The sequence below is a fragment of the Kwoniella mangroviensis genome, chromosome 3 (assembly GCF_000507465.2).
Source record: "Kwoniella mangroviensis CBS 8507 chromosome 3, whole genome shotgun sequence".
NCBI lineage: Eukaryota > Fungi > Basidiomycota > Tremellomycetes > Tremellales > Cryptococcaceae > Kwoniella > Kwoniella mangrovensis.
The window spans coordinates 415,684-436,645 of NC_088829.1; the positions used below are offsets into that span (position 1 = coordinate 415,684).

Here is a 20,962-nt window from a genome sequence, read left to right on the forward strand (position 1 = left end):
AAGACTGCTTCTCATACATAAAATGATTTTCAGACCAAAACAAAGGAGAAAACTAGTATAAAAGGATTGATGGATTGTCTATCCTTCGCTTCACCTAAATCTAATCTAGCTGCCCAGAGAAGATCAACTCTATCGCAGCTTCTACGTTCCCTCCTGTCGATCTCAAAGCTCTTATATTCTTCTGAGCGTCCCACAAACCCTGATGAATCATCATTGTATATCAGCATATTGTATTTTGAGGGAATTATCGAACATTGAACCGAAATTAAATGCTAGGTAAAATTAAATGCTAGGTACGAAAGGACAAGATGAAATGACCCAAGTCATAACTCACCATAGCGTTCAATTGACCTAACTGAGTCGCATAGATCTCTTCAGGGGGTCTCTCATCCCTTGGTGCAGCAGGCGCACCGAACCCGCCAAATCCACCTAGTCCACCGAACCCCTGACCTCCACCAGCACCAGCACCCGCACCAGGACCACCGCCGAAAAGCAACGAAGGATCAAATCCAAAGGGATTGCCACCAGCTCCACCAGGTCCACCGGCACCTGCTCCTGCACCTGCTCCGCCAAATAAGGCGGCTAAGGGATTAGGAGGTTGGGCATTTCCACCAGATGGAGTTGAAGGATTCTGACTGTTATTATTGTTGTTGTTGTCGGTATTGGTAGTTGGGGCGTTGGGAGCGAATAAATTGGGGAACGGATCTGAAGGAGGGTTATTGCCTGCTTGTGGAGTTTGACCGGCCCCTGGAGCTGCACCAAAGGGGTTGAATCCTCCTAGTCCTCCTGCACCTCCTTGTCCAGCCATCGAAGCGTTCATTTGCATCATCTGATTATCGAACGGAGGCGTAAGCTTTCGATCTCCTTCGGACGTCGACGACGAGAAGATAAGCTTACGGCTCTGAGAGTCTCAGGATTAGACATCATCTGTCTAAAGAAGGGGGATTGCATCATCTGTCGGACTTGGGGTCCCATAGATTGTAATTGAGGGTTGGAAGCGATTATCTATGTATGAAATGCACACGTCAAGTTGGCTGAGTGATCATCTTGGACCGATCGGTATATGAGACATACCTGATCTAAGACTTCTGGTCGAGACATCATATCAGCCATTGATCTGAGGAAATCTGGGTTATTCATCATTCCAGTCATCTGGAAGTAATAATAAACATCAGCTTTCCTGGGAGCACGAAGTCACCACAATCCAGACAGCTGCTGGTGTCCATGTGATTTGAAAAGATAATCCACTCACAGCATTAGGATCAAACATATTGTCTAAGCCAGGTTGACCAGCAAAAGGGTTAAATCCTGCTAATCCCTATAGTACATAATCCACATCAGTATAAGCTTTTGAGCGTGAGGGTAATCTTCCGTCCGTTGATATATCTTGAAGTTGGGTTTATCGATAATAGGATATACCTCAACTCACATGATGGATGTTTTCGACGTTATCAATCGGATTACTGCCCACGTTCAATCCAGTTCCCATCTGAGGTAATCGAGGTAAAGCTGCTGAAGAACTTGATCCGCCCGTTGTTGATGTGGTCGCTGGGGTGTTGGACTTGGCTGCGCCTTTGACCATATGTATAGTATGTCCGGTCTGGTTGAAGGCGCATCAGATTATCTGTACCTCATCGTATTGAGTAGCAAGTCCCAGCTGAAGTGAACCTGACAGCTTACCTGGATCTTGTATGATGATATCGTATCTTCATCTTTGAGTACTTTACCTGTTGACGATGTTTATTCATCAGATACAGCTCATCAATAGCGGAAAGAAGTAACAGCGGGAGAAGGAAGATGTAGCGCGTTAGGTAGAGGGAAGCAGAAAGACAGATAAAAATATACAGTTCAGATATGGAACTTACCAGAATAGATCAGCCTTTGTCTTTCCTTCTCCACATCGGATTTCGAGGCTATTGACTCTTTCAAATCCAGCACTGTCTTGTCCGGTGAGATAGTCATGGACAGCTTGAGTTCAGATGGACCTTTGACGGTGCTGTCCATGTCGCAATAGAATTAGCCAGGGTGATCATATGCGAGTTGAGGGATGACATCATCTAGAGAGAGACTTACATGGTGATTTCCGATGAGGAAGAGGGAGAAGAAGCTTCTTCAGACATGTTGGATGGCTTGCCCTCTGGAAGGAAAGGTTGTTAGATATATGAGAGTAGTTGGAGGATGGAGATGGGTGGAGGAATGTAAGTATAGAATAGAAAGGAAAGTGAAAGATGCAAGATGATGATGATTGTTGTTATCGATGACCAAGTGGAAAGCTAAGTGATCGGGATCCGTGCGCAACGTGGCAAATCACTCATATTCGCCTGGATCCTTCTGTGGTCTTTGTCGTCCCACATCAAATTCTACCAGTATTCTTAGGGTGCATGCTTCTGCATGACCATCACGGTAAACAGGTGGGTCACTGTCGCTCTGGATGCGTATTCGGATGGTCTTGCCGATGATCTTTCATGAGGTGCTCAATGCTCAATGCTCGGTGCTCAATCGTCGATGACTGACTGAGATACAGTTTCGAGGTCAATGCGTTCGAGGCGAGCGTATATGTCAGAGGTGCGCATGTTGACAAAATTATATCCTCGTGTTACTCTCTCTCTCTCTTTCTTGAGCCTTCCTGACATCTTAACATCATCTTGCAATTGAGGACCCTAACACTATTCAGACCGAACGATATGAGTCAATCCTATCAAGATGCACACCTAAGCAAGAAGATCAAACTGAATCCACCCGCGAGTCAGGAAGAGAGAGATGTAAAGCCATGTGCTCGCTCGATCTCTGCTCGAAACTACATATCCACTCCGAAAGTAATCACTTCCTCAACAAACAGTTCGACCGACCAATGCGAATGCACGATATGTGATAGACACATAAAGAATCCTCCTCCTCTTCAATTGGATATATGTCATTGTAGCATATGTGATCGATATCGGACACGGGAAGAGGAATGCGATGACATACGAAGAATACCTATGAAAATCTGGAGTAATGTTTGGCAATATCTTGAACCGCCAGACCTGGACAGAATATCAAGGACAAGCAGAGTAAGTGTATCGTGGATAAATAGATACCTCACAACGGAGTTCGTGAGCTGATGTCATGTTATTCGATAATGATCAGTTCTTTCACACATCTGTTACTCCCACATTGTATCGAAGAATCATCATCACCGACCCTTCTCAATTATTCTACGGTCTCGATTGCCTCCCAGGAAGCGGAACTCGTAGGATATGCAAATTGGAAATGATCAATTCCACACGACATTTACATTTCGCATACGATTACATCTCAGTCCCACAAAATCAAGATGGCGAATGGATGACTGTCACCAATTCCATGGATCACTGGGAGAACATACCGAATCTATCCCAATTCATTGAAGGCTGCAATGAATCTATCAAACAAATGGAACGTTTTCATCTGTCCAATGAACAGCATCACTCCTTGAAGTTGGAATTATTCAAGAAGCTCAAGACTGTTACTTTCGGATACAAAGAGAAATTGTTCTTCTTAGAACATCAACCGTATCACCACTACCGTCAGGTTGAAAGACAGCGTCAGGTCCTACCACTCATGCGTGATGCTGAAATCCACAGCAAGAAAGACTTGGAGCTGATATCGCGGACTTGGTCGAAGCTTATCAACAAGCTTATCAGACCTTTACATGTCTGCAGAGAAGTTTCCAACGGACCTTTGGGATTCGGATTCTCCTCTTCTTCCTACTTCTCAGATTCGTCACCTCATCATGGGTCAACTCCACATACTTACACTTTACACTATACCTCAAGACACAGAAGGAGTGGACGCATACCAAATTATATCCCTGGTACTTTAAACAGGCTGATATTAGAAGATATCGTATTGGAAGATTTTCCAGGGGAAGACGATGAAGAAGAAGAGGACGATGATGAACGTTTCAGAGCGGTTAGGGTGTTCAATTGGATTTGCGAAATTACTCTCAGCCAACTCACTCGCAAACGAGACATTGACCCGACAGCTTCTTCCGAAAGTCTGTATGGAAAGACAAGTGTACCGAAAACCACCAGGATCCGAGTTTATTCCACCATGGACTGGAAAGTGATCAATCAAGGAATAAACCTACTGTTGCTAGATCCGATATATGGCCCATCCGTCAATATCGATCGAACAATCTCGATGCGGCAGCCTAATGATCTCCAGGCCAGTATGGCTAACAGACCAGTATTCCTACTGCAATCTCCAAAGCTTATAGAGAAAGGTGTGATAACCGAATTGATGAGGATGAAAGATGCTGGTACTTGTCCTGCATGTTGTGCATACGGCGAGTTTGGAAGATGTCCCACTATCTGATTCAGTACGAATAGGATGAAGGTCGATCATTATGGAAAAGAGACTCAATGACTGTAAAATCCATAACCGGAGAGAATCCTTACCGTAACTAATTCAAGTATTACAGGGAAAATGGGTAAAGCATGTGTCTTTCATTCATCCTCATATGAGTAACGTACTGTATATATCGTTATGTATGTACATAATTAGGAATCTCCCAAGGCAAATTGAATGATACAATACACGAACGTATGAACACATAATACAATGGTACGGACTGCAAAAGAGGATCACATCATTGCTTATCGGTAAATCTCGTTTAAACGTATTCAATCGATCCACAACAGCTACATTCCATTTGATCTGCCGTCCTATCCAAATTGACGGGTTTACCTTCAGTAGATTCTCTAACATGGATAGATAAACCTCTAGCATGATAATACGCCACGCCTTTGTTCATTAACCATCTTTCCAATCTGCTATATATCAACATTCTATCTTTCTGAGAGACTGTGCTTGTGGTACTGACGATAGGCTGGGATCCATGTTTTAGGATGTTCGCTGCTAACCTCAAGGAGTTGATATTGACAGGTAGGATGATATTAAGTCTGGTTGGCCCTATTCGAGATCGTTGTTGAGATTTGGCAAATTCCTTACTTTTGATAAACTTGGTGATATAGTTTCGGAAAATCTTGAATAGTTCAACGACTGTACGACCGACTTGTTCATCGATCGAAGATGTCCATTGATTAGCCGAATAAAAAGGGAAAAGACTTTTACAAATGATCCAATTGTTCGTGGTACCCTGAACGATGTATGGTGAATTGCCGAAGAATTTACCCATGTTGTTCATGAATATATTGATTTGCGTCGGTGTATATCTAACTCCTCTTGAGAGCAATCGATCGAGAGATGGAGGAGGAAGGTAATTCCATGGACCGAAATTCGAATGATAACAAACTTGTCTATACCTACTCATCGAAGTGATGTAATACAATTCTCTTGATAATCCCATTGAGATTTCTTCTTTCCTTTCCAGTAAATCTTTGACGATCTTATCCTCAAGAGAAGGTTTGGGCTTGGCACCTGATAATTTCCCAATAGCAGTATTGTTAAATAACCAAAGGCAGTCGGTAGCCTTATAAGGCATTTTACCAATTATGATATTTCCGATATTTCCCATTCCAACTCCCAACATCATCATCGGTCCTTCCGTTCTGATCTTCGCCAATATTTGATACGCATGTGATGCGCTATCCAAAGCTTGAAGGTACATCTTGAGGTACTTCTTATCTTCCTGACTTTGTGGCATCCTATAAATCGAGAGGTTCATCCATTGGAAATCACCTGAGAAAGATGGAGTGGGTTTCGAATAAGATTTAGGATATACCAGGGAGATGCGCTTGACTTTAGACAGACATTGGATCTTCGACATCCTATTCCTATTCTCATTAGGAGGTGTGTAATCGATACCGTAGAAGAACCTATATGGGTCGGAAGTGGGAATTTCGTTATAGAGTATGTCGGATGCGACTCTATTGAATGTCTACTTGATAACGTCAGCTCAGATCGTCAAATCATTAGACACGTTGTGGGGTCAGTCGACTTACTGTTGAAACTCTCATACACGTTGCTAGATCTTTACCGGTAGATGTGTTTCCACCAGTCATCATGTATCCGTCATAACCTCTTTGCCAGCATGGAGGAGTATTGTAAGTCGGTTCAGCGACCAACAAAAAGATATCTCGCCAAATTTCATCAGGCAAAGTAGGAAGTGGACGCCAAGGTCGAGTATCGATATCTGTATTCGCCTTTAGTTCTGGTTTTGGTTTCGGTCCAAGTAGTTTGTGGGTATGATGGGAAACGAACTGAATTGAACACACGTCGGACATCAGGATCAGCCAACCGATCGAAACATGGTGGGGTAGTGTAGTACGTTTTTTGAGGAGTGGTATTCGCTCAATCTGACTCACCCATCTAACGAACGTGAAAATAGCTATCAAACCCATGATGATCTGGTGAGAAGGGGAAATACAGTAATGAGCTGTATATAGAATGAAGAAGAAAAGAAAAGAAGAAGAGAGGAAGGAAGAAAGTATGATAACACATCATCAATCATTCTGATAAAGGTGCTTTGACAATACAGTAAGGAAGGTTGATTGACACGTTCTGATCACAGCGAGGATCACACAACAATCGATCCATCAGAAAACGAGGCATAACACGACATATCAGCATTGCATTCTTTTACTGCGATGCATACTGTATACACATATACTCAAAGATACTTCTCTATCATTATATATCGTGCATGTTGTATCGTGTATAATAGATCTGCGTATGTGTCTAGTCATGTACCAAAAAAATCATCCTATCCATCAAACATCATCCGGTGGCGGTCCAGATATCTGTACCTTGCCCTGTTTAGCCCACACATTCATTAGTATCTTCAAACCTTTTATACCAATTGGACCATCTCTACTCACCTTTTCATTCAACCAAGCATTCTTTGAACTACTTTTGATTCCCTCCTTTTCATTCCTCTCAATCTCCGCCACACACAATCCAAGTTGATCTTCAGGTAACCATATGATCCTCTGAGGTTCCTTCGTAGCAGGATGGAAGAACGCCTTGGGGTCATTACCATCATCCAGGTATTTCTTTCGATTGATGATTCCCGGTCCACCAGGCACAGCGAAATAAACCGTATCCTCCGAAGACGATTTAGCGGATTTAGTCGATTTTCTAGATCTCAATGAACTTGGTCTACCATTACTTTGAGGGATTTCCGTAACGGGTGGTCCAGGTGCAGTAGGTGATGATAATGTTTCTTCTTCTTCTCGATGATTCTCATAGGAATGACTTATACCCAATTCCACATCATCACCATTAGCTGCATATGCGAAATCCCTTTGTGTAGGCGGTTCCAACCCGTCATTGACTTCTTGCATCCTCTCTCTTTCTTCTACGCTCTTCTCGTTCTGCCCCTTTGTGGGTGTATCATTAGACGAAGAAGGTGTGATGGACTCGTCATTCATTCCTTGTCCTGCTGCGCCGATCGTCAACCGTTCTTTCGATGAGTTGAAACCTGTATCTTGATTGGTTCTAGGCGCATCATCCGCATAATCTTCACCAATGATACTTTGTTCGTGACCCTTCTCAGAGGGCATACCAAAACTGAGGTGAGCGAGTGATAGGGGGAGAGAGTGGATGAGGGGACCGTAAGAATTGATGAGAGTAAAATGGAATGCGATCTAATAATGCACCATCACTGCTAGTTAACATTCGAATTTGGGAAGAACAGGATATCCTGTATGAGTCAACTCACTGTGATAGCGATCAACACAATCATCAAAGCACCTTGCGGAATAGCCTTTGCGTTTCCGTTATTATCCCTCGCCAGGAAGAACAGAGCCGCCATGGAAACTTCTTGGATGTACATGCCCACAAACAAGTGTGTAATAGCTTTAGGGAAGAACAATCCTCCCGTGTCGGTTTCGGGAGGTTGATCGTATGCCCAGATGAAAAGGTATTTGTACACGAGGTAAGCGAAAAGGAAGAATGCCGCACCGAAACCGTTGATGATCGGTGAGATGATGCAGTAGGCAATCACTATGAAGTCATCATTAGCAGATACCCACCATTAGTCAAAGCTAGACTCACTGATAACAGCATACACTGTGATAGCAGGGAAAGTGGTACCCCATTTCTGGGTATTCAGCTTGTATCTTGATCGATATACGGAACGTCTGAATGATGCAATTGTGATCAGCACGTGCATTCAAATATGATAAGGCTCAGTGTCAACTCACGGAGAACCACCGAAAAGAATGATCTTAACGTAATACAACACAAGGGAAACGATCTGCAGGAGAGTGCCCATAGTCCCGGTGAATTGGGTTAGGACGAGTGTGATGAAGAATGTCGACGCAGTAGGCATCTGAGAAGCCAAAGTCGTTGCGATTGACCCAGGGTTATTAATAAACTCCTGAGCTGAACTGATCAGACCGGAAGTCAAGGTGACAACGATGAACGTGTGCTAAGTAGAGGAGTGTTGAGTTAGCTTTCAAGCCATATTCGGGTGGTGACCACCTGCATAGCGGAACATACTGACGATGACAAGGAAGATGAAGTATCTAGTCATCAAGCTCAATTCGACACCTGTCTTACTTGGGATACCTTCAAATGCCAGCAATTCTGCAGATACAGTCCCCCAAAAAAGTCAGCACAGGATATCTGGGGATGATGATGTTTAGCACTCACGCCTCAGAATGATGGGTAGTAAGGCCATTAATACAGCCAGCAATACAGGAGGCAAGATACCACTGATGACACCTTGAAGCAGGGTCTTGCCGAATCCATCCCCGTTGATCCAGCTCAGCCATGTAAAGTGTTCCTATCGATAAAGAGCAAAGTCAGTAGGGGGAAGACTAGCAGTCATCCGTGTAACAAGCGAGAGACTTACAGTTAAAGTCTTGATATTCGATAAAACACCGACGAATGCGACTGACCATGATATAGCAACAATACATGAGCTATCATCGCATTGCAGATCAAGCCACCGTTTCACTTACCAGGAGTGGCCCAAGCGATAATCATTCCGACAGTCGCAGCCCAAGATAACGCCTGTCTAACTTTATGCTCGTAAGGGTTCAAACTCAGATTCCTCCATATCACATTCGCAGGGGATTGTTCGGTATACCTAGCTGCCATGGTGTACCTGTATACGTGATGGAGAACATCATCAGCTTCGATGAAGCGTACACCAGAAGGGGGGTCACAGACACTTACGGTTGATTATGAGTCAGACACTGAGCAGCCATATGAGCCGCAATCTGTTGATTAAAATGTATGAAAGCCGAGCTCAGAGGTGGATAATGATCCGCGCTCGTGCCGGGACTACTGATGTCCTGTTCTAAGAGTTCTCTACCTTTCTCTAATTCAGTCGTAGTGTACTGAATTTCCTTTCTTGCCCAATCAATTGCATCTACTTTCTTACCAATACCTAAGAAGCCTAGACCGAAAGGCGCCCATTTCGGTTTGATCCTATATGCAGGTCGTTTATTTCGAGGCACCAGTTGATCCGCTCTACCCAATTCTTCGATCGAGGGGAAAGGCGGTTCTCTATCGTCTCCACTTTCGGGATCAGGATGGACAACTCTAGGAGGTCCAGTTGGCCCGGCCGGTGTCTGGCCTTCTTGTCCAGGTAAGAGTTGAGGATTGTTAGGTCCAGTGAGCGTAGATGGTACCTGTTTGTGCTTATGTTCGAGTTTTTCTACTTTCCCTTCTCGCTGTATCTTCCATTTCCTAGCAAATTTGATTAAATCTACTTGAGCAGACTCAAGCTTGTTGGTAGCGAACACTCGTCGATCGTGCAAGTCAGGCATGTCTTTGAGGTTTCTAAAAGGGTTCTGTTAGCTTGATCCTCGCAGAACCACTTGTTTTGATGCGCTTACCTATTCAACCAGATTCTTTTGACACCTCCTGGCAAATGCTGGAACAGCTGTTCTAATTTCTCTTCATCAAGATAATGCTTAGGAATACCGGTGACCAAAACGGTGTTTGCTTGAGCAAGCTTGGAATGACTAGGGTTGATCAAGTGTCGCTGTCGGACTACCAACCAATGCTGCATTTCACCCCATATGAGCCATAAAAACCAGACTATAGAGATGAAAGAGCATTCAGCACGTTATCCTGTTATGATGTAGCGCGGCCCCCCCCACCCCCCCCTCTCTCTTCACCATGAAATATAGGCCTAAAAAACAAGTTCACACTCACAGATAAAACAGTAATCCAAGATCAGATGCGCCCAATATCTACTCTGTTTGTCCTTCGCCACATTTCCAAAAGTGAACTTATCCAGTCCATCTTTGGAACCATTGGTCGAATGTGCTGAATCTACCGGTAAGAGGATCAACCAAGATATCAACCAGATGGGTACCATCGCTTTAGACATCATGATCAAAAACCGGACGAAGACGTATGGATCTACTCCGTTCTTATGAAGGATCTCTTCAGGGTCGGCTATGAGAAAATAGGATTGACTGTCAGCTTGACTACTCCGCTGGGAGAGCCAAGAGATTTACACACCCATTATTATACGCCATAACGGAGTGAAAGTGCTCTTGCCTAAGACAGGAGCTTGACTGTCTTTAGGTGGAATATAAGTTCGTGGTTCATAGCTGACAGCACGACATGTCAGTACATATGGTAAGAGAACGTAATTAATATGATAATACAGTATACTTACATAGCTTTGATCCATCGTCTAAATATTATGAACGCCACCAATTCCCCTCCCGCTATAGCTATATTGGTGACTAGGGAAGTGACGAAGGAGGAAGTGGATGCTGATAACGCATCACTACTTGTATTGCTGTGGTAGATTAGATAATGTCCATCAGCCATATGATAGACGCGTATAGAAATCACTTTCCGATCACAGAAGGATCACTCACGACATCTTATCATTAACCTAAACCTTTGAACCTCCTTCGTTGATCTATATTCGATACCTTGACAGTCCGGGAAAAGAAGTCGGCCAGGTCGAAGGTTGCTTGAAGCCCAATTTATCACTGCGAGGACGGGTGATAAGAATGATCCAACGACGACCCTTCTTCTTCTTCTTCTTCTATCTAACAAAGACAAAGTACAGAAAGTCATCCTGAAAGTCAGCCTGGACAAACTTGAAACTCACGGAGAAAGAATAAACACTCAGGGAAAACACCGTGAGATGACGTCAGCTTCACGTGGTTGAAAGGCGGTTTCCCTTGATTGCACAGTCAACTTGGCTATTTGATAGGAACGAAATGAAAATGAAATCAAGGATTCAAGTGCGATCAAGCATTGGTCAAATGATACAATGATGCTCCAACCTACATAAAGCACGAGCCAAGCCATCGATCGTCGTCGTCACAGATGCACCACAGAGAAACGAGTCACAGGTCCGACAGACAAGCCAACGACCGATGATCAATGATATTGCATGACGGATGAGAGCGATATAGAAATTGAGTTTTGATGAATCAAGGGTATTATTGGGTTATACTACTACTTCCTCATGACTACTACTCCTTCCTACACTTAGAGTGGAGAAGGAAGTAACATTCTTCGTGAATCTTCGATGTATTCTTTGACTCGGACTATCGCATATGAACAAGTCAAAATCAGTATTTGTTTTCTTGACCACATGCAAAATCCACTTACCAAGGAATGTAACAGCTTCTCTACCATCCAATAATCTGTGGTCATAAGTCAAAGCGACGACCATGATTGGTCTGATGACGATTTGACCGTTGACAACTACGGGCTTCTCCTTGATGGCGTGCATACCGAGTACAGCGGCTTGAGGAAGGTTGATGCTGAAGGTGCAAACACGAGCAAAGTCACATCAGCTCTTGGTAATCATACCAGTACGAAAGATCTTACAAGAAGCAAGAACTCACATAGGTGTACCGTAAAGAGAACCGAAGACACCACCATTGGAGATAGTGAAAGTACCACCTGACATATCCTCAATACCAAGTTTGTTGTCTCTTGCCTGCATTCGAGTACAAACAGTAATGATCAGCGAATGCACCGTTTTATCAAAGGGGTCATTACTCACCTTCTTACCCAGCTCGGCAATGGCCTTTTCAATCTCAATCAAACCCATACTCTCCGCATTTCTCACAACAGGGGTGACGAGACCCTTGGGTGTGGCCACAGCAACACTCAAATCGACATAATCTCTGTAAACAATCGTATCACCTTCGATCGAAGCGTTGGCGGCTGGGATCTCTTTGAGGGCGAGACATGAAGCTTTAGCGAAAGCAGACATGAAACCTAATTTGACGCCATCGGCTTTCAAGATTCCATCTTTGTATAATTTCCTGAAGTCCATCAAAGAGGACATGTCGATCTCGTTGAATGTCGTCAAAGAGGCAGCGGCATTCTGAGAGGCCTTGAGTCGGGTAGAAATGGTTTGTCGCATTCTGGACATCTTGACCTGTATATTGAACAAAAAAACATGCAAGTAAGTATGATATTCTTCTTCAAGGCCACACAATGAATGGCAAGGAAAAGAAGGTTGTCGTGGAATTCCAGATGTCATGGTGATACCAATGTAGACAGAATGGTCAATATAGATAGATCGCACTCACCCTAGTTTCATTCCTACTGCCCAAAGCTTTTTCTGGTTTCGCACCTTCATCCTTCTTAGGCTTCTCCTCCTTCTTAGGTGCAGGTGCAGGCGAAGATTCCTCTTTCTTGGGAGCAGGTTTCTCAGCCTCAGATTTCTCGAGGGCAGGCGCCTTCTGATCCTGTTTCTGGTGAACTTCTTCACTTGCACCTTTCTCCTTGGCAGCTTCAGGAGCAGCTTGATCCTTATTACCTTCTTCGGCATTCTTAGCTTCTGACTTGGCAGCTCCAGAAGGTTGAGATTTATCTTTTTCGCTGGCTGCTCCTGATCCCTCACCACCTCCTTCTCCAGGTTCGATCTTGAATAAGTCTTGTCCGACAGTGACGGTCGAATCTTCCTCTGCGAGGAGTTCGACAATCTTTCCTGCCATAGGAGCGTTCACTGATACGTCGATCTATACATAGTAAGGCTGTCAGCATGTGGAAGTTTGGCAAGGTGGTTAAATGAAAACCAAAAAAAAAAATACTCGACTCACCTTGTCAGTTTCGATGGTAGCAATCTCCTCATCTTGACTAACAGAATCTCCAACTTGTTTGTTCCATTGTTTCAAAGTACCTTCAGTGATCGATTCGGCCTATCAAAGTGTCACGATTACATGTAAGCTGGAGGCACTCGTCGTGACGCAAGAAACTCGTCCGCAAGCAGCTCACCATTTGAGGTACTTTAACGGTTTCGGCTGAAACAGAGAAGGAAAGTCAGCTAATCTGTGTCGCGAGACGTGGGCAACCAACTAGCTTACCGAGAAGTAAAGAAGAAGAGTGGAAAGCGGATCTGAATACAATCTGCTGTTGAGCAGGTATAGCTGCTCGAGCTCTATCAACGTAACACACACTTTAGTATCAACACTTTCGTACCGTGTACCGAGAGAGTCGAGGTGATACTCACAATTGAGGTTTGGCGACATTTCTAGCTACCACCAAAGTCCTCACTCCTGATCTTCTGAGAGCAGAGGTCGAAGATGAAGAAGCCAGTATACGGGATGAGTTTCTGAGCATGTTGAAGCTGTGGTGGGAGGGAGAGGAAGATAGACTGTGAGAAATACTACTACAATATACGGTATGTATATTTCAGACATACAGTTGTAACAAACCATCAAATGACGCTGACACTCTCTCTGTGTTGGTACAGGTAGCAGTTACCGGAACCAGTCATATGTCCGTTAAAAAAATACACACACCCATCAAGTACCAAGTGGACACATCCGCCTTATTCGGCGATGACACCGCTGAAATCCGATTCACTGCAAACACTGTACACCAATACACGACTATACGCGCGGCACTACCGACCCGTCCGTCTCCTGTCAACTATGTTACGTGCATATGAGCCTGTCGCTGGTCAATACCGATGATATTCGAACAAGGAGGCACGAGGATGAAAATCATGTACAGCTTCATCCGCTCTTCACGCAGAATGTATAAACTCCACTGTCATCCTTAGCTCTTCTTTCCTCACATCAATAAATTTAACCCCCTTCCTGGTAACCTCCATCATCCCCCAAGGACCGAACCTCCTAGCTCCCCCATTCAACTCTTGATCGAGCACCTCAGGCCAATCACTCCGATCCTCATCATTATACGCATAAGTCTCATCCGCTCATATCCACATACCCCCCGCGGCTAGAGTGACTTTGCCCTGTTCGTCAAATTCCTTATATTCTAATTTATCTGAATCATATATCTCCAATATCGTCTCCCTACTGAGTGTAGCGCTCGGCGGATAAGTGATATTTGATATGTGCTGTAAGAGTATATGTAGAGTGACCATCAATCCATCATGATCTATGTAAATTCTCTCCCCTTCCTCATCTTCGTCATCTTCTTGCATTGTCCGAGGAGAAGGGTTGCATTTGATCAACCATTTATTGAGTGACCCAATGACGATTGAAGGAATGAAGTTGATTGTATGTTTGTCGATATCGAAATTTAGATGACTGATCAGCACAGGAGAGGGTTCACCGGTGGGTAATCGTTGGTTTAAGGCGTCATTCAATGATATTGGACCAGCTTGAGTGTACTGTAAAATCTCCTTGGGTCTGATGAAATTCAGCAATGATCCAGTAAATTCGAACGACTCTCGATGATTGATTTTGATCACCTCATACATATTTTGATATCCAGATAAAGATCGGAGGTCCGTGCGATCTTCCTTGCGTTTCTCATCGAACAGCACCTCCTTCATTACTTTAGTCCACCATCCTTCGTCCCATGCTCCTATTCGAATCATCTCAAGTTTAGGCATAATATATACCATTCCTTGATTCTCCTTGAACCGTTCCAAGAGCTTACGCGCTTTTTCACAATTATCTAAATCCTCTTTTCCCTTTTCCAATACTCTCTCTTCCCATATCAGTCGATCTTCAATGTCCATACGCACATACTGATTGCCCCTTTGATCATCTGCATCCCTCGTACTTTGTCTATGCTGAATATTGAGTATCTTGACATGTCGAAGTAAATTGATTTTAGAGAATGAGCTGGACGAGGGGCAGTTGATACCGAGTAAAAAGTTGTGGGGATCATCAACTATAGGATGAGTATATAGGATTCTACAGGCTATGTTCAAGAAGCGCTAGGATAGATAAGGAGTTATACGCAGTAAGTATATCTTATCGGGCCGGCTATTGTGATGATAAAAAGACATCAACATACCTTGTTCACCCGCAAGACCGAAGTCAAGTCCTGCTGATGGAACTTCCTCCTCGTCGACGATAATCCGATCGTGGGTGGAGGTCGATGTAGGATTGAGCATATCAAGTTCAGTATCTCGTCAGGTAAGTCCACAAGCAGCATCCTCACCCGAGAATTTGAGGGATATGAGCCTTACGCTGAGCGAGTGATATGATATCTGATCTATATATGAGTGATCTATCAGACCAATGCATCTCGTTTCACTGGCAACTTTCAACCAGATACATACAAGCCGATTAATCGGTTAAATACTCGTAGTTTTTACGTTACAACTTGAATATCACTTTCAAGCGACGTTGAACATGAAAGATATCTACAAGTCGTATGATCCCATCATGTCTCATCTCCAGCATTCACCACGGTCCAAACCTATCTTCATCATCTAATTGACCATCCGACCTACTAGGATAGGCAAGTATATTGTTGACACCACCTAAAGTACCTACAAAACGGCGAAAAGAGCTATCCTTACCAATCGCTGCTTGAAGTCGTGGTTGAATCACTAAATCTTGCATACCATGCAATTCCAAGATGGTCGTATTATCTTGACTCGGTATCTCCTTAGGCAAGATATCTGATACCTCTTTGAGGATTTTTATTCAGTATGATGAGTGAGCTTTATCCCTCCTTCTCCTAGATTCACACCAGATTCTACCATGCTTTCATTTTTCCAGTGAACCTAAGTTGATATACCATTCGTTTGGTATACCAGGCGATATGTGGGGCAAGGATAAGGATAATGACCCGCTTGGTGAACGAAGACCGATCTTCACGTGATTGATATACCTTTGAGTGAAGGTAGTGGTTCTATCGTACATGCAATTATCGATTGACATGGGACCAAGCACGCCGAGCTGCTCTATCACTCTAGGTCTCAAAATTTGAAGTAAGGATAAACCGAGTATTTCAGGTTCTTCATCCTCATCCATAACCTGATTATAAAGTACATCCGGTGATTCGTACACGTAAATTCTTGAAAAATCATTCAACCGATTCAGTTGATTATATTTGATTTGAGATAACTTATCTGCCCACCATCCTTCATCGTATCCTCCTATTCTCAAGCGGTCTATACCTTCATTCCATATATTCTTTACATATTCTACAAGTCCAATCTGGTTTAGCAAGTGCACGCTTTTCGAACAAATTTCTAGGTCTCCTGTTGATTGAGAAAAGAAATCGTTCTCCCATTCCCCCCTTTCTTGCTCGTTCGGGTCGTAGTACGGTTCTCGAAGTGAATCTTTGAAACCCTGCTTATGTGTTAGATCTAAAGTCCTGACATGGCGAAGTGATTCATGTTTGAACGCCGTACAGTCGCAAGAAGGAGAATGGGATAGACCGTGGAGGAATTGGAAGGGATCGTCAACTATAGGATTGGCGTATAAGATCTTGCCAGCGATATTAAAGAATCTCTGAGGAGTCAAATTCAGTGCTAGTTTGAGTCCAATCACTCAAGGGTATATCTGTCTCCCAGAGTAGTATTTAACTCACTGTATTTAATCGTGACACTACTGTCAGATCCTGTTGGTGGTAATCTTTTCTTATACAACCTGTACCTAAAAGCGGTGGAGGTCGATGTACAAAGTACGAGATTCTTTCCCATATCTCAGTGGGGAGATTGTCCGCTTGCATGTTGGTAAGGACGATGTGATGGATGTATAGAAGAACGTATACATCACTCGAGTATTCACTGATGACATATGATAAGAGACGAAGTTGAGAGATAAGACAAAGTAACCGAGCGCAACTCCAGTCCAGGTGAGGTGTGGGTGTAACGTAAGAATAATCAGTAAGGTAAAGTTACGAAATTACGAGTAAGTATGCAGGTCCGATCGGTCCCCCTCGATCCGGCGCATTCTGCATAGTCATACTGTATAACATGACCAGGAATAGGCTGTCCTTCATCACCATACAAATGACTATCACAATGTACGAGCTACGAGTGCTTTCCACTCCCAAACCCAAACCCAAACCCACAAGCATCACATCTCCCTTCCGAATCCTCTTCCAGCCTGACCCCTTCAATATCAATCCGATCAATCTCCAGGAACCTATTCACCTCGCCCCTTTTCCTCTCCCAACTCCAATCATTACTCCATTCACTGATCAAGAATCCAAGTAAATAACCTCCAAATTCCTCATCTACCCTCGCCTCGTCCAACGCACCATAGATAACCAATTTGGTATCTTTTTTTGTGAATTGTGCCGGATCCAAAGCGTAAATCCTACCTTTCAACCATTGGTATGTACTCCCCCTATCTACAATCCAATCTTCTCTTCCTGTATCCTTCCTTCTTTCCCACGATTCATCCTCTATTATCCACTTGTTGGTCACTCCCTCTATAATCGGTAGAGGCCGACAGGAAGTATCCGTATGCGATTTAGTGATATGTATCGTATACGTTTGTAGTCTTTCGCAATGTGGTAAGAAGACCGACAGTGGTCCTGTAAAATTATCGACACATATGTGTTCAAGTGAATTGGAGGCATTGGAGGTTAATTCGTATCCGAACCTATGTCTCATATTAAGTAAATCCAACTCTTCTTGATGTTTCTTAGCTAATAAACCTCCCAAATCGCTAAAACCCAAACCTGAAGATGGTGGTTGAAACCTTTCTAAGCCCGTCGCTAGAAAATTGTATCCCACATCCCATCTTGAATGTTGTGATTTGCCGAATGCTCCTACCGTCAATATCTGCAAATTGCCAAATAATTGTATACCCTCTGGTAGGGTTTGGCGGATAGTGCGTAGTATATTGGTAGTTTGTAAGGCAAAGTCCATATCCCTTACCAAGGTCGTAGCAGGCCATCTACTCTTTTCGATCGAGAATAAACCAGCTCTTGATAATGCGATGTTGTCGTTCTTACTGAATGGTGGATCTATGTCGCATTCTTCTGCATGAGTTGGGTTGTATCCTATATCCAGGCGATATATGTATTGGAACAATTCTAATTTAGATAAGCGGGCGGAGGATATGAGCCGAGAGTGAATGTGGGAAAGTAGTAGATCGGGACGAGTGGTGATTACTCTTGTGTACAGGATGGGAGCTGCGATAGAGTACCATAGCTGTTGTATCATGATGTTCAGCTTTTTGGACACTAGGCCATTGGATATGTATACAGCTGACAAGATCTCGATCCTCACCTTGTTAACCCGCATCGCAACTGTAAGATCTTGTTGATGAAAGTGTCCAGGATCTGTGTCCTGTTCTGCCCTAGGTCCCATCTGCCTTCTTAGATGATATATGATCTTCTCCCATATCTCTCTAGGAAGTTCAGGTAGCTCGTTGTTTCCATTCGCTGTGTCCTTGAATTGGGGATCTACCGTGACCGGTGATGTGGATGAATGACGTGCAAAGGTGGATATATCGTCTGGAGGTATCGACTCTCTGAATACTCTACCGTGATGAGCAGCGATCTTGAGTTGAACCTGAGTAGACGACCATCGTGAACATCATTCTCAAAACCTGGCTGACCAAGGTGATCACAACAGTCAGCTCACCCTCTGTATCTCTTGCCTCCTCTCCTCCGTTGATGGTCTAGACTCGGCTGCTCCCATCGCTTCATCTGAGCTTTGCTCCTGTCAGATTCCAGCTCAATCGTTGATGCTGATGGTAAAGACTGATGAGTCACCATTTTCAAAGCTGTGCAGAAGAAAGAACAATTGATAACTCTGATTAACTTGGTGTTGTTACGTCACTCGACTCAACTCTCACGCGGTAATCATAATCATGTCGATTCATCCGATACATCCGGAGTTACACCCGAGTTGACTCACGCCAGCACGGACGCCCCTTATCAATTCCACGCTAACACCACTTCGGAGACGATGAATGAGGACCGAGCACAGCCCTTGTGCATGCAGATCCTGTTTAGTGACATTGACATTGATCACTTACTCGATGAATCGTGGATCATACATCTTCTACGTATGATGTGCACTCAATGCATCCTCACCATGGTCTTACTAACTAGTTCCATATCCAGCCGATTCAACTCACCCATCGAAGTCACGCAGAACATACAACACAACAGTTCAATCCAACAAAGATGGGTATAAGTCCATCAAAGCTGGCTAGAGCGAGGGTATGTACCTACTTCAATTTTCAGGCCGAGCTAACTAGGAAGGCGAGACTAATCCAGCCTCTGTGGTCTCGCAGATCGAAGCTTTCCTTTCCTCCGGTCATAGTCTCCCCGAATACATGTCATCCGATGATATCTACTCTCATGAGGTCGACCACTCCGACCAGTTAAATCAGCCGTTCTATCCGCCTTATCCTACGGACAAACCCTTACCGGAGCTTCCAGTGGAGATATGGCAGAGGGTGTTCGTGCATCTGAGAAGGAAGGTAGGGCCGATCAAAGCTAAACAGAGAGAAAGAGGAGATTATCATCAGAGGGATCTGGTGAATGCGATGTTGGTGTGTAAGGTGAGTTCTCAGTTGCGGCACGACACACCTCACCAGATGATCCGATGTTCAGATTAAGACTGATAATCATCTAGCAATTCTATTGTCTCGCCGCCCCCATCCTATACGCCAGAGTGATCACAGACAAACCCCACTTACTATTCTACGGCATCGATAAGAAACCCCTCGGTGGACTACCAGAACAGCACACTCGCTGGACCAAACTCGACTTACTTCATTTCGTCCATCGCTTAGATCTGATGTACAATTGGTTCCGCGTCAGACCACCTGATCTACGATTTCCCATATCTGCCAAAGATAAACTCAAATTCGAACAGAAAATCTTCAAATACGATATCGACAGTAAAGAGATTAGGAAGATGATTTATGACCTGGACAATTCCCAATCTGCCGTTCGACTCGTTCATCCCTTGAGAACATTGAGAAAATTATATCTCAAGAATAGACAACCCGTTATATTCTCCAATCTCGATATACTTACCGTATCCCATCCATCATTCAAATATCGTCATGTCGACTACTCAACCGAGATCCCATTTTGCGGTATAAGTAATCCAATAGATAATTTCAATTGGCCAAGATACGCCTTGTTCCCCAACAAACTAGAAAGATATAGAAAGAAGATTGATAATCGTGGTACATCCATATCCAACATATCATCAATAACTAAACGATTACAATTCTCCTATGAACTAGCTAGGATATGTACACCGAAACACGTCTGTATGGATGATGATAAAGGACCATATTCATATAGAAGGTATGAAGCTAGATACGATAAAATCAAATTACCCCCTCCCGAAACAGTGACTTTACATATTTATCCTAGGACAGTTGAGAAATTCATCTTACCTCTTGATCAGGATAAACAATTCTTTAGATGGAGAGTACAACCTGTGATATTTTACGGATCGACCTATAGATGGGTATTAGATGATTTCGAATGGACCAATCATAGTGATCGACAACAGAAAATGGATCTTTATTTGTGGTTAAGATGGAATATAAGTGAGTTTAGGAAATGGTTCAAACCCCAATTGAATGGTGAGAAAGATAAACACCATCATCAATTATTGTATGCCAAGTCGGATCAAGATGAAAAGACGAAAATCGAAATTTATGGTTGTTTGGAATCAGATTTGATCGATGAGGGATTTAGTATGTTATGTGAAGAGGGATATACAGATTGGGATATCAATTGGACGGATGAGCAGAAGATAAACCATGTGTTGAATTTTCTGGAGGTGGAAGTTGGAGTCGGAGAAATACAGGTTATGCAGGATGAAGCGGGGTTGTGTCCGGCTTGTGGAGTGGATTCGAATAGGTGGACATGCTTTTGAAGGTCG

At 43.7% G+C, this 20,962-nt stretch overlaps 9 protein-coding genes across 9 annotated transcripts; 2 read left to right on the top strand and 7 right to left on the bottom strand.

Annotated features, from left to right (window-relative positions):
* Positions 1-100: 100 nt before the first annotated feature.
* Positions 101-2,120, bottom strand: I203_107977 (uncharacterized protein; the record flags this gene model as incomplete). The annotated part of the gene is made up of 10 exons (XM_065518301.1): positions 101-199; positions 335-429; positions 475-829; positions 898-1,005; positions 1,075-1,152; positions 1,253-1,318; positions 1,430-1,600; positions 1,681-1,727; positions 1,866-1,996; positions 2,074-2,120. The coding sequence occupies 10 exons, from the start codon at positions 2,118-2,120 to the stop codon at positions 101-103; spliced, it is 1,197 nt and encodes a 398-aa protein (XP_065372666.1).
* Positions 2,121-3,108: 988 nt separating this feature from the next.
* On the top strand, positions 3,109-4,338 carry I203_107978 (uncharacterized protein; the record flags this gene model as incomplete). Its single annotated transcript, XM_019148158.1, has 1 exon — positions 3,109-4,338. The coding sequence occupies one exon, from the start codon at positions 3,109-3,111 to the stop codon at positions 4,336-4,338; it is 1,230 nt and encodes a 409-aa protein (XP_019002391.1).
* Positions 4,339-4,636: 298 nt separating this feature from the next.
* On the bottom strand, positions 4,637-6,326 carry I203_107979 (uncharacterized protein; the record flags this gene model as incomplete). Its single annotated transcript, XM_019148159.1, has 3 exons — positions 4,637-5,863; positions 5,928-6,185; positions 6,291-6,326. 3 exons carry the CDS (start codon positions 6,324-6,326, stop codon positions 4,637-4,639), a joined length of 1,521 nt encoding a protein of 506 aa, XP_019002392.1.
* A 369-nt stretch (positions 6,327-6,695) lies between these two features.
* Positions 6,696-10,725, bottom strand: I203_107980 (uncharacterized protein; the record flags this gene model as incomplete). Its single annotated transcript, XM_019148160.1, has 14 exons — positions 6,696-6,737; positions 6,804-7,571; positions 7,646-7,929; positions 7,981-8,066; positions 8,130-8,356; positions 8,432-8,514; positions 8,581-8,713; positions 8,783-8,823; positions 8,892-9,037; positions 9,109-9,717; positions 9,774-9,978; positions 10,096-10,341; positions 10,408-10,499; positions 10,568-10,725. 14 exons carry the CDS (start codon positions 10,723-10,725, stop codon positions 6,696-6,698), a joined length of 3,120 nt encoding a protein of 1,039 aa, XP_019002393.1.
* A 675-nt stretch (positions 10,726-11,400) lies between these two features.
* I203_107981 (uncharacterized protein) lies at positions 11,401-13,491 on the bottom strand (the record flags this gene model as incomplete). The annotated part of the gene is made up of 9 exons (XM_019148161.1): positions 11,401-11,459; positions 11,524-11,678; positions 11,763-11,857; positions 11,924-12,304; positions 12,459-12,890; positions 12,972-13,070; positions 13,147-13,172; positions 13,236-13,309; positions 13,382-13,491. 9 exons carry the CDS (start codon positions 13,489-13,491, stop codon positions 11,401-11,403), a joined length of 1,431 nt encoding a protein of 476 aa, XP_019002394.1.
* A 409-nt stretch (positions 13,492-13,900) lies between these two features.
* I203_107982 (uncharacterized protein) lies at positions 13,901-15,288 on the bottom strand (the record flags this gene model as incomplete). Its single annotated transcript, XM_065518302.1, has 3 exons — positions 13,901-14,028; positions 14,107-15,067; positions 15,148-15,288. 3 exons carry the CDS (start codon positions 15,286-15,288, stop codon positions 13,901-13,903), a joined length of 1,230 nt encoding a protein of 409 aa, XP_065372667.1.
* Positions 15,289-15,848: 560 nt separating this feature from the next.
* I203_107983 (uncharacterized protein) lies at positions 15,849-16,818 on the bottom strand (the record flags this gene model as incomplete). The annotated part of the gene is made up of 2 exons (XM_019148163.1): positions 15,849-16,598; positions 16,678-16,818. The coding sequence occupies 2 exons, from the start codon at positions 16,816-16,818 to the stop codon at positions 15,849-15,851; spliced, it is 891 nt and encodes a 296-aa protein (XP_019002396.1).
* A 304-nt stretch (positions 16,819-17,122) lies between these two features.
* Positions 17,123-18,745, bottom strand: I203_107984 (uncharacterized protein; the record flags this gene model as incomplete). The annotated part of the gene is made up of 3 exons (XM_019148164.1): positions 17,123-18,253; positions 18,332-18,616; positions 18,689-18,745. The coding sequence occupies 3 exons, from the start codon at positions 18,743-18,745 to the stop codon at positions 17,123-17,125; spliced, it is 1,473 nt and encodes a 490-aa protein (XP_019002397.1).
* Positions 18,746-19,236: 491 nt separating this feature from the next.
* Positions 19,237-20,956, top strand: I203_107985 (uncharacterized protein; the record flags this gene model as incomplete). Its single annotated transcript, XM_019148165.1, has 3 exons — positions 19,237-19,272; positions 19,347-19,616; positions 19,691-20,956. The coding sequence occupies 3 exons, from the start codon at positions 19,237-19,239 to the stop codon at positions 20,954-20,956; spliced, it is 1,572 nt and encodes a 523-aa protein (XP_019002398.1).
* Positions 20,957-20,962: the final 6 nt, after the last annotated feature.